The sequence below is a fragment of the Nannospalax galili genome, unplaced genomic scaffold (genome assembly GCF_000622305.1).
Source record: "Nannospalax galili isolate Female #2095 unplaced genomic scaffold, S.galili_v1.0 scaffold717, whole genome shotgun sequence".
NCBI lineage: Eukaryota > Metazoa > Chordata > Mammalia > Rodentia > Spalacidae > Nannospalax > Nannospalax galili.
In genome coordinates, this window is record NW_008339763.1 from 394,275 (window position 1) to 405,894 (window position 11,620).

Genomic DNA, 11,620 nt, shown 5'->3' on the forward strand with positions numbered 1-11,620 from the left:
GAGTTCCAGGCTAGCTGGGGCTACAGAGAGTCCCTATCATCTAAAAAAAAAAAAAAACGGGGGCAGGGGGCTATCCAGGCCAGGCATAGTGGCACACACCTTTAATCCCAGAGGTAGGTTGAGCCTGCCTGGTCTGCATAGCAAGTTCCAGGCCAGTCAGGACTACATAATGAGACCCTGTCTCAGAAAACCAAAGATGGGAGGTTAGGTAGGAATAGTGGTGCACATCTATAATGTCAGCACTCAGAAAGCAGAGGCAGGATGATTGCAACAATTCTAAGACTGCCTGATTTATATTGGGAGTTCCAAGCCAGCCAGAGTTACATAGTGAAACCTTGTCTCAAAAAACTGAGGTCATAAGTGATATGGCATGGGTCCTGACTGCTGGTCAGGAAGACAGGCCTTATCAACCTAGGAAGATGCAACCTCTGCTCTAGAAGACCAGCTGGCCTGATGTGTAGCACTTAGAAAATGGATACTGCAACCAAGAGGTAGGGAGCCTATCCAGGACATGATAAGGAACAGCATGGAGCCTGCTCCTATGCTTGGCACATCGCGCTCAACTGCCTGCCCTAGTTTGCAGTTTTTTGATTCATCTACCAGTATCTATGTGACTTCTGCTGTGTGTTTACTACCCTAGGACCAAGGCACTCTAAAGTGACCCTACCTTAGCTTTATATCTTACATGGTAGTACTCTGATGCTAGGCATCATCAGTCTCTCAACTGTCCCCAGGATCCCTACAAATAAGTGAGACTATACATTGAGTGGCACTGGATACAAGTTGCTTGGAGGAACACTTCTATAGAAACCCCTTGGAAAGCAACTTCATGTCTTTATCAAGACTTCCAGTATCCAATTAAAGATAGTGAAGAGCCATGTATGATGTTCATGCTATAATTCCAGCACTAGGAAGGCTGAGACAAGAGAATCACAAGTTTCAGGCCAACCTAGGCTATACAGTAGGACACAAATACACATAAATTTTTAATATCAATCTTTAAAGTTGATCTTTTTAAAAAATTTAAAAGATAGCAGGTTGAACACCTGCATTTCCTTCCATTCTGCCTTAGACTCTAAGAAAACAATGGAGTTTTTAAAAAGCAAAAGCCCCCAGGGCTGGAGAGATGACTCAGCAGTTAAGAGCACTGGCTGCTCTTGCAGAGGACCTGGGTTTGACTCCCAGCACCCACATGGCAGCTAACAACCATCCATAACTTCCAGCTCCAGGGGATCCAACACCCTCTTCTGATTTCCTCAGGCATTGCACAACACAGGTGTACTTACGTTCAGGCTATACACTCATACACATAAAATAAAAAACTATATTTTAAAATATATAAATAAATAAATAAAAGCCCGACAAAGAAAATGGTATGGTTATTACTCAAATAGCTAGAAATAGAATTGCCTTGTGTCAGCAGTTCTACCTGTGGGTCTATACCCAAAATAATCAACTACAATGATGTCTGCACACTGTCTACAGCAGCATATTCACAGTAGCCAGAGTAGAAACATATCAAAGTGTTCACTGATATGTGAATAGATAAACAAAGCATAGTGTATACATATGATGAGAAATTCAGCCATTAAAAGAAAATTCTGTTGACACATGCTTTATAATGGATGAACCTTGAAGACATCGTGCTACATGGATGAAGCCATTAGGAAGTAGATAAACCCCCCCCCCAAATAAATTTAAAAATCAGATGCAAGCCCATTCAAAAAGAGACAAAATAGAGCAAGAAGAGGAGGAAGAAACTGTTATATTTTGGGAGGCTGAGGCAGGAGATCTTGAGTTTGAGGCTATCCTGGGCTACATCATGAGTTCCAGACCAGCCAGGGCTGCAGAGCAAGACCCTATCTCAAAAAGGAAAAAAATGTGTGGTTTACATGAAGTAAATAACGATCTCTGAACAGGACAGAAGTCCCAGAAACAAATCCACTCAGTAACATAAGAGAAAAATCTTTGGCTTCCTAAATTAGTCAATGACTTTTTGTAATACCAAAAACACTATTGAAAAATTGAACTATTGAACTATCAGAATTAAATCTCCAACAAAATATAGATGTGGGTATATGTAAGGGTTAATGGACATATACTTGCTTGCTCTGCCTGCTGAAAAGCCCTTAGAAGTAAGAATACCCCAGTAGCAGCAAGCACGCCTGCCTAATGCCCAGTTCTCAGTTTCTAAATATAATCTTTCATTATAAGAAACTATACTCCCAGGCCAGGTATGGTAGCACACACCTTTAATCCCAGCACTCGGGAGGCAGGCAGATCTCTGTGAGTTCAAGGCTAGCTTGGTCTACCTAGTAAGTTCCAGGTGAGCTGGGGCTACAGGGAGACCCTGTCTCAGAAATACCAAAAAAAGAGAAAGAAAAGAAAATAAAAAAGAAAGAAACTATAGTCCCTATAGTCCCTAGCTGGACCTGGCGGCACATGCCTTTAGTATAGCACTCAGGAGGCAGATAAATCGAGGCCAACCTAGTCTGCATAGTGAGTTCCAGGTCCACTGGGGCCACAGGAGACCCTGTCTCAACAAGACAAAAAAAAAAAAAAAATTAAATAAAAAAAGAAACTATAATCCTTGAGGAAAATGGCTGATCTTAGCCTGGTGCAGGGAATATACAAGATGTGTCAAAACTGACTGGGGGTGGTAGTATATGCTTGTAATCTCAGTTCTAAGGAGGCTGAGGCAGGTGCATCTTGAGTTTGAGGTCAACCTAAGCTACACAGCAAGACCCTGTCTTAAAAATTCAGGGGCCAACTGGACATAGTGACACATGTCTTTAATCCCAGTGTTCAGGAGGCAGAGGCAGAGGCAGAGGCAGGCAGATCTCTGTGAGATCAAGACCAGCTGGTCTACATAGGGAATTGCAGGCCAGTTGGGGCTACAGGGAAACCATCTCAAAAAAAAATCAAGGGCTGGAGTTATAGCTCAGTGTAGAACACTTGCCTGATATTCACAAAGCCTTGGGTTCAATCCCCAGCACCCTAACTACAGAAAAAAAATTAGGAAATATAGCCATGCCTGGTAGTATAGCCCTGTAATCTCAGCTACTCAAAGCAAAAAGATCAAGAAGCCAGACCTGCCTTGGCTACAAAATGAGTTCAAGGCTAGCTGTGGCAACTTAAATAACTCCCCATCTCAAAATAAGTAAGAGGGCCATAATACCCTCAGTGATAGTCTCTCAGTGATAGAGTGCTTGCTTAGCATGTACACAGGCCCTTTGTTCAATCCCCAGTAGTGAAGAAAAAAAAGTGAGGAAGAAAAGATAATGAAGGAGAGATAATAGAACCTGTTCTGGAATACAGGAGCCAACTTAAAGCTCCCAGGGGCAAAGCTGGGACAGTGACAGAACATTCATAATGAATTATAACCCAAAGTATAAAATGAATATTCATAGCCCTAACACATCCCTTCCTTGTCACTGACTACCAAGGAGTGCATAAAAGGAAAAGGTAGAAAGTAATTTCACAATGTAGACTCCTGGTAGGCATGACCTCAGCCAGGTGACCAAAGTCACAGGCATGAGTAAGCCACTTGTGGCAGCCCAAGCCAGCCTGGAACAGTCCAGGTACTCCTCTTGTACAGTGCCCATGTGGCCTCATTTCACCATTTCTGTTGGCTTTGTAGCTAATGGGTCTGTGAAATGAACACCAGTTTAGGAGCCCAGGCCTAAGCTTGCTGTCAGCCAGATGAGAATAATCCCTCTGCCTTCCTACATACCCACTCCTGAGGAAAGCCAGCCCCTCTGGTCATGTAATATCAAAAGGGTCCCAACACCTCATGCTGACCTGTGTGTGCACATGGCCACCTATTCCCAGACACACTCGGCCATCAGCTTGATGAGGACAGCCCCCAACAGGCCCAGGGGCCTCTTCACCACCACGTGTGGGAACCACATGGGCATTGGTTTCTGGCTTGTGTCCTGTGGTCCTCATGGTTCTGTTTGCTCCCCAGTGACACAGCACATAAAAGAGCTTCTGGAAAGGAACAGTAAGAAGAAGTCCAAACTGAGAAAGAAACCCAAGCCTTATGTTGAAGAGCCAGATGGTAGGGCCTCTGCAGCGTGGGCGCTGCCTCTGCATCGTTCTGCTCTCCAGCCATGGCCGCCTGGCCTTCTCTTCTCTAACCGCTTCTGGGTCGGGGGAGGGACACTAACCTCAGGCCTGGGGCCCCCCAAACAAGCAAGAACCTGGAGGTCTAGGGTGCCAAAAGAACCTTGGAGAAATGGTACATGACCTGTACCTCTTCTGGCAGTACCCAGGACAATCCCCACCTTGCTTCTTGGTGGGCAGGGGGCATGAGGACTAGTCTGTGAAGGCCTGGAGTCACCCCCAGGTGAGTGTTTAGACCTGACCCTGGGGTGAGGCTCACAGGCAAAGGAGCTAGGTGCCCTGTGGCAAGTGCCTCCCCAGCCCTGTTCTCTACCCCAGCACCTCTTAGGTCAGGAGAGCCCATCCTAATATTAGCAAGGAATCTCCCCTCTTCCAGAGTAGCCCCTAGAAAAGCCTTCTGAAGCCTAAAGTTTCCCTTTCCTCCTCTACCGGCATCCTTCCTGCCTTTCCCCTGGGCTACGACTCAGAACCACTCTGCTCAAGTTGAGCTCCAGGAGAGGCTATGCCATCCCTATCCAGAGCTCCCGATGACAGTTCAGTGACCCTCCCTCCTCCCCCAAATCCCCGAGACCTAGGCAGTTCTAGCCTTCCTGCAACAACTGTATAGAGCTACTTCCACCAAGCCATGGCTCACGCTGTCTGAAAGCCCTGCTTTCCTGTTCTTTGCTCCACTCTTCCTACCCCAGAAAGTCCTCTCCCACTGTATACTGCATACAGGGACTCAGGACAAGAGGGGACTTTCTGTAGAGTGGATGAAGCATACTTAGAACAAACTTGGGCCCACAGGAAGTTGTAGAGGGACAGCGGAGGCCCTTATGAGCAAGGCCAGGATGGCATCTATAAGGCTGAAAACTTGTCCTCACTCGGGGCCTCCCAGGCTACCCTAGCAGGCCTGTGTCAGGCAGCTGCAATCTAAGCTGCAGGCAACCTTGTACTGCTCATGGGGATAGCAATAGAAAGAGCTCTGATACCCTGCCTAGGCCAACCACTTGCGGCCTGGGAGCTGGGCAAATGCCTATGAATCATGAGTTGTTGCTGTGGCCAAGAAGGCAGGGAACAAGTTCCTGTGGGTTTGGAGCAAAACTGGGGAAAGCATTGAAGCCCAGAGTGTGTATCAGGTAGGGATCAAGGAACCGACCTGACACAAGGACCTGGACCAAGGAGGGTAAGCAACCACAGCCTTTGTGGCTTATGGTCTAGATGCCTGGAAGCTGTTCCTATAAGTCTGTTGGCAGCCTTTCCCCACCAGTAAAACTACCTGCATCATGGTAGAGGTACTGGTCCAGGTTCAGCAAGGCCAGATTGGGAACCCAGAACAGAGCTCCTCACAAGGAAACATTTCCCTAGGCTAGCCATGACCACTGTCTGACCCACCCTGGACACTGAACACAGAGCAGAAATCACAGCAACTTTCTAGACTCTGGGGCATATGTGGCCCCAGCTTCAGTCTTGTTCTACCTGCCACAGCCATGGCACCAGCAGCTGTCTTTTGAATACTTACTGAGTACCAGACTTCCAGATCAACCATTCACAGGTACCTATGAAACAGGTGTTATCCTTGCCCCTGTTCTACAGTAAACTGGTGCCCCACCACTAGTTGAGAAGTAGTAGGTAGTTCAGTAGGCAGGGGTTGTTCTGGTTCTACGCGTCCACTAAACACTTTTATATTTTCCCACATGTCAGCACTGAATGAACAGAATAGGAAACAACAGTCTCAGCCCTTCCATTGTCCTCAAACTTCACCTTTTGAGCTAAGCCGGGGGGAAGCACTTAAACAGTATATATATATATTTTTTTTTTTTGGTCTTTTTTTGAGACAGGGTTTCTCCCTGTAGCCCCAGCTGTCCTGGAACTCACTATGTAGACCGGGCTGGCCTCAATCTTACAGAGATCCACCTGCCTCTGCCTCTCAAGTGCTGGGACTAAAGGCATGTGCCACCAAGCCTGGCATAACACCCTATCCATTCTTTAAAAACAAAGGAGCCTCAGAACTCTTGTGAAGAGCAGGTGGCCTGCAGTAGGAGGCTCCAGCACTGTCCCAAGCCGACTGAAGACAAAGCCAAGATCTTCTGCCAGGGTCTGTGGATCTTCTGGGACCTGGGGCAGACTGTCCAAGACATAAACATCTGAGAAATGTTTAATTATTTTGATTAGAAAAGAGCCCTTTTTACAAATGTGATGAAAAAATTATTTTGTTATAATTAGTGAGTGTTCTCATGGGCTAAATATACTTGTGGGTTTTTTGTTGTTGATGGTTTGTTTGTTTTTTTTTTTTTTTTTGGCCTTTTTGAGACAGGGTCTCCCTGTAGCCCCAGCTGTCCTGGAACTCACTATGTAGACCAGACTGGCCTTGAACTCACAGAGATCTGCCTGCCTCTGCCTCTGAAGTGCTGGGATTAAAGGTGTACGCCACCACGCCCAGCCCATACTTGTGTTTTTAAAATTGTGATCCAAGGATCCCTCCAAGTCCTCAGATGTCCACAAGAAACTGCTTCCTTTCAAAGGCAAAGGTACTCCCATTTGTGAGCCTGGATCTACAGGCCCCATTCATCTGAGCAGGTGGCAAGCATGGAGGGCAGCAGGAGCAAGTGCATTCCAGAAGAGGGATGTCAAGTGTCTAGAAGCACACAACCCTGGCTGGTGGCTATCTGACCACAATACCTCCTGGCATGTTCTGTCATATGCCCCCCTATTTGCTAGGACCAGGAGGGTGCCACATAGACCCCAGGTTCCCAGGGAAGAGACATCATCTTCCAGTCCCACCAGGCCTAGTCTGTCTACTACTCACTTAACACTCCAGTACCACCAGCTCTACTACAGGGGCTGAGTCCTAGAAAGCCCCTCCCTTGAGAGAGGAAGCCAGCCTTCAGCCCTGCTATTACCTTGCCCTCTGGTTAGATAGTGTTGGCTCAGAACACTGGCATCTTCTACATGCTCTCTTTTTCCATCCTCCCTCTACCTGACACTCCACCTCCAGTCCATTCCCACCCCCAAGAAGACCAGGGCTGCTGGAAAGCTGGGCTTGCCGCAGCACTGGCCAGAGGCACCAGATGTCTCATCCAGCAGCTCCTTCCCCAGAGATCAGGGAAGCCCAAAAGGCTCTCTAAGGCCAACTAAGGATGGAAGAAAGTAGGGTTTTGGGGCCTTGGGGCTCAGGATGGGCTCTTTCCAAACCTGTGACTCTTTATAGGGAAGTAGCTTTGTCCCCAACCTGCTGTTCCTAGGTGGCTATAGAAAGGCTGGCAGTGGGATTTCTCCTCTTACCTCTCTGCTTGGGTCTGTGCTCTAAAGGCCATTGCCTGGGAAAGAGAGTAAGGGCTACTTAGGAGTGGGTGGAAGGCTGACCACACCAGAAGCCCCTACAGTTACTGCTGCTTTCAGCCCCTGTCCATACCAGGTTGACTGGTACTCTTTCTTTTTCAGGGGTGGCGATAAGCACCTATGCGAAGTACTGTTACCACAAACTGCAGAAGGCAGCCCTAACTGGGGCCAAAAAGGTACAAATGCTTCTGTTAGAAGCAGGGTAGGGCAAACAGCCCACCTCCAGTCCTTCCAGAAGCCCATTGGGGAGGTTCATCTAGAAGTACCCCCAGCCTGTGTCATCGGCTGACAAGTAAAGCCACAGGAGATCCTATGGTCTCCTGCACTTTCCCCTCAGAGGGCCCCTGAACACATCCAGACCTCCAGTTGAGGGCCAATCCAAAGGAGTGCATGCATGGGCTAGGCAGGGCATCAGGTAGCCTACTTGATCTATGTGCCCAGACATGCTCAGCCTGCCTTTGTGGCATGGAGAGCCCGGGAACAGCATCCTTGCTACACTGGCCCCTTAAGAACTCCGTCTGGCATGGTGAGATGTGGAAGGCAAGCACAGCTACAAGAGGGTCAAAAGACCATCCTGTGTTAGAGACTCACCCCTCCACCTTTCTATATATCCATGAGGGTTTTTGTTTTGGGTTTTTTTTTTGTTTTGTTTTGTTTTGTTTTTGGTCTTTTTGAGACAGGGTCTCCCTGTAGCCCCAGCTATCCTGGAACTCACTGTGTAGACCAGGCTAGCCTTGAACTCAGAGATCTGCCTGCCTCTGCTGGGATTAAAGGCCACCACGCCCGGCCTGTATCCATGTTTTGATGTATTGCAGATGGCCTGATGAGAGAACCCTTTGGTGACTTGGGCCAGGATCTAGGCTGCCCTTGGTTCTGATTGGGCCAAGACCTCCAATTCGGAGGGATGAAAAAGGGAGGCTGGACTAGATCAGGAACCTGAGTGCTGGACTGTCTTCACAGGGGCTAAAGAAGCCCAATGTGGAGGAGATCCGGCATGCCAAGAACGCCGTGTTCAGCCCATCCATGTTTGGCAGTGCACTGCAGGAGGTCATGAGCATGCAGAAGGAGCGCTACCCTGACCGGCAACTACCCTGGGTACAGACACGGCTCTCTGAGGAGGTGCTGGCACTCAACGGTGACCAGACAGAGGGAATTTTCAGGTGCCATGCCAACCCCAGCCCCGGGCAGAGAGGCGGGGAGAGAGTGCACAGGCATATGTCCACTATATGTTTCTAACAGCAGGAACCATTAAGCCTAAGGGCCATGTAGCCAAAAGAGACAAGGCGGGGCCTACCCATAGGAGGCAAGTCTGCTGCTACATCCCCCATAAGAGTGGTCAACAAGAAGCAGACATCAGGGGTCCAGAGTGTACCTAGACACCAGCAGGGGCTTCACTTACGACAAGAGCTTCAGGGGGCATGTAGCTGATCAGACACAGCATGCAGTCAAGCAGCCCCAGCTCACCATCCTTTATGAATCAGGATGTAATGGCCTCTGCTTTGGGGGTGATACTTGCTATACAGTGTCAACCACTGTCATGAGTCACCAGACAGGACCAGGGATGCTCAGGCCCCAAAGGACAGGTAGGGAAACAGGGTTGTAAGTTTGGACTTTAGTGGCCTGAAGAGAATGGCAGCTTCACAGGGAACCCAGTAGAGTCCAGGAAGGGAAAGTGACCCAGGAGGACCCCATACCACTGACTCAAATGCATGGGTCATGCTTCCCCCCAAAGGGGAAACAAGGCCTTGAACCATCCCACACTACCACAAAAGAGTAAGCATGTTGGTGGGATGTTGTTCTGCACTATTCCTACCCCAAGCACTAGGGCAAGATGAGCAAACGTCATCTCAGATATGCTCTGTACTCCCCAGGGTCCCTGGTGACATTGATGAAGTAAATGCTCTGAAGTTGCAAGTGGATCAGTGGAAGGTGCCTACAGGTCTGGAGGACCCCCACGTCCCTGGTGAGCCTCCTACATAGCAGCAGGGCAGGTGTGGACCATCCTTAAAGTTTCAAGGAGTTCCTGGGCGCTAACCTGCATGCAGAGCCCAGAGCATAGGTGGCCATTTAAGCCAAGGCCTCTTGTCCCTCAGCCTTTCTGTGGCTGTAACTTTCCACCTTCCTCCACTTCTGGGACCTACCTCCAAAGGAATCCCCTTAGTGAAGTGATACCTCCCCAGTTACTTCTTGACATCCCTCTGCCTCTGGACAGTGTCTTAAGGCACACCTGGGTTCAGCCCTTCCAGAGCAGCCCAGCCTGTAGCTCTTTGCTTTGGGGCTTTCCCAGCCAGCTTCTGCAGCAACTGCACTATGCTTGTAAGAAATTCTAAGATTTGAGTGGGACATGGCACCACCGCATGCCTGTAGTCCCAGCACTTGGGAGGCAGAGGCAGGCGGATCTCTGCAGAGTTCAAGGCCAGCCTGGGTTACATAGTGAGTTCCAGGCCAGCTGGGGCTATAGAGAGACCCTATTTCAAAAAGACCCCCCCCCAAAAAAAAGAAAGAAAAAAGAAATTCTAAGATTGATCCCAAACCCTTGGGTAGCTACCATCTCTGGGATCTGTACCCAGGCTGGACAGTTTGGTCCAGGAGGACCCTTTCCAGCCGACTCCATTCTCTCCCCCACACCTTTGAATGTGGCCTCTGGGGGATGCTTGACTTGGTGGCCCCCAGATCATGTCCATCTGAGCTATGCCTACCCTCAGCATCACTGCTGAAGCTGTGGTACCGGGAGCTTGAAGAGCCTCTGATTCCTCATGAGTTCTACGACCAATGCATTGCGCACTACGAGAGTCCAGAGGCCGCCGTGGCTGTGGTGCACTCGCTACCGCGCATCAACCGCATGGTACTGTGCTACCTCATCCGCTTCCTCCAGGTATGCACGCTCTGGACACGCCATGCCACACCCACCCTCCACTCGGTCATGCCCACCCTCCACGTTGTGTTTTTCTTCCCCCACCCCATGTAGGTGTTCGTGCAGCCAGCCAATGTAGCCATTACCAAGATGGACGTCAGCAACCTGGCCATGGTGATGGCACCCAACTGCCTGCGCTGCCAATCAGATGACCCAAGGGTCATCTTCGAGAACACGCGAAAGGAGATGTCCTTCCTGCGCGTGCTCATCCAGCATCTAGATACCAGCTTCATGGAGGGCGTGCTATAGCACACGGGCCACGGATGTGGGCTAAGGTGGGGCACGGGGAGGGGGGAGGGAAGGCCCTAACTCAGGGGCAGCATGCCAGGCCCTGCTAGACGCCCACGCCGCCCCAGACCCACCCAGGCAGAGTCGCTGCGCCCGCACCTCGCGGCCACTTCCTGCAGGCACTGGGACTCCGCTGTCGGCCGCAGGCCAGCCCCGAGAAGTGCCTTCTGTTTCCCGGAGCCGAGCGACACTGCCCTCCAGGCCGGCCGGAGCACATGCCACGTTGTCCTGGGCACCTCTCTTCCAGGCACTCCCCTCCCTGACCCCTCCTGCCCTGAAGGGCCTAAGGTCTGGGCCTGAACCAGAGTTGGACTGGACATCATTAGGGTGTGGCCTGCCGGCCCAAGGCCTGAGCGCCCTTGGTGCGAGGGGAAGCCCCCAAACCAAAGTCCTCTGGGGTGGGGCCAGGGCTAGACAGGCATCCTTGGGGCGGGTGGGGGAGGGCAAAGACTTTTTTTTTTTCTGGTAAACCTGAATCCAGAATCTGTACCACACCCAGCTCACCTGTGTATAGAGATATAAATAGAGCGACAGATGTCAACTAAATTTGCTAAGGTCATACATAGTTTTAACCAGATGCTATTTATCTCTCAAACTGTCCTCGCTGTCCTCGCACTGAGCAAGTTAGCACCACCCTCTTTGACCTCGAGGCCTCTGACCAAACTCCATACCCTGGCGACGCGCGGACCGGACCCAAGACTCGTCTGCGTTTTCCGTCCTGGAATCTGAGTTATAACTGTGGTCAAACTTAATTTCCCTCGTTTTATATATATATATTTTTTAGAGTTGTTTTATTTATTAAAAACAAAAGCCCCGCCCTGCCAAGGCCCACAGTCCTCCGGGTTAGTTAGCGGTCTTGGGCTTCGAGGGCTGCAGGTGCTAGCTCTGACGCGTGGACTGAGGCAGTGCTTCCTGTGAATAAAGTTAATGTGGACATTCCTGCTGCCTAAGCCTCGGGTTCCTTCTGACACA

At 49.8% G+C, this 11,620-nt stretch overlaps 1 protein-coding gene across 4 annotated transcripts in view; it reads left to right on the forward strand.

The window, feature by feature from the left end:
• Nucleotides 1–11,609, forward strand: part of Arhgap39 (Rho GTPase activating protein 39) — a 105,920-nt gene extending 94,311 nt beyond the window's left edge. For 3 of the 4 annotated variants that reach the window (XM_008834383.3, XM_029564171.1, XM_029564172.1), the window contains 6 exons: nucleotides 3,968–4,060; nucleotides 7,549–7,622; nucleotides 8,407–8,606; nucleotides 9,318–9,409; nucleotides 10,152–10,321; nucleotides 10,415–11,609. In XM_008834383.3, the coding sequence (XP_008832605.1) occupies nucleotides 3,968–4,060; nucleotides 7,549–7,622; nucleotides 8,407–8,606; nucleotides 9,318–9,409; nucleotides 10,152–10,321; nucleotides 10,415–10,609 (824 nt within the window). In that variant the 3' untranslated portion in view covers nucleotides 10,610–11,609. The remainder of the gene's footprint in view (nucleotides 1–3,967; nucleotides 4,061–7,548; nucleotides 7,623–8,406; nucleotides 8,607–9,317; nucleotides 9,410–10,151; nucleotides 10,322–10,414) is intronic. The other variant, XM_008834384.2, reaches the window with a different exon arrangement.
• Nucleotides 11,610–11,620: the final 11 nt, after the last annotated feature.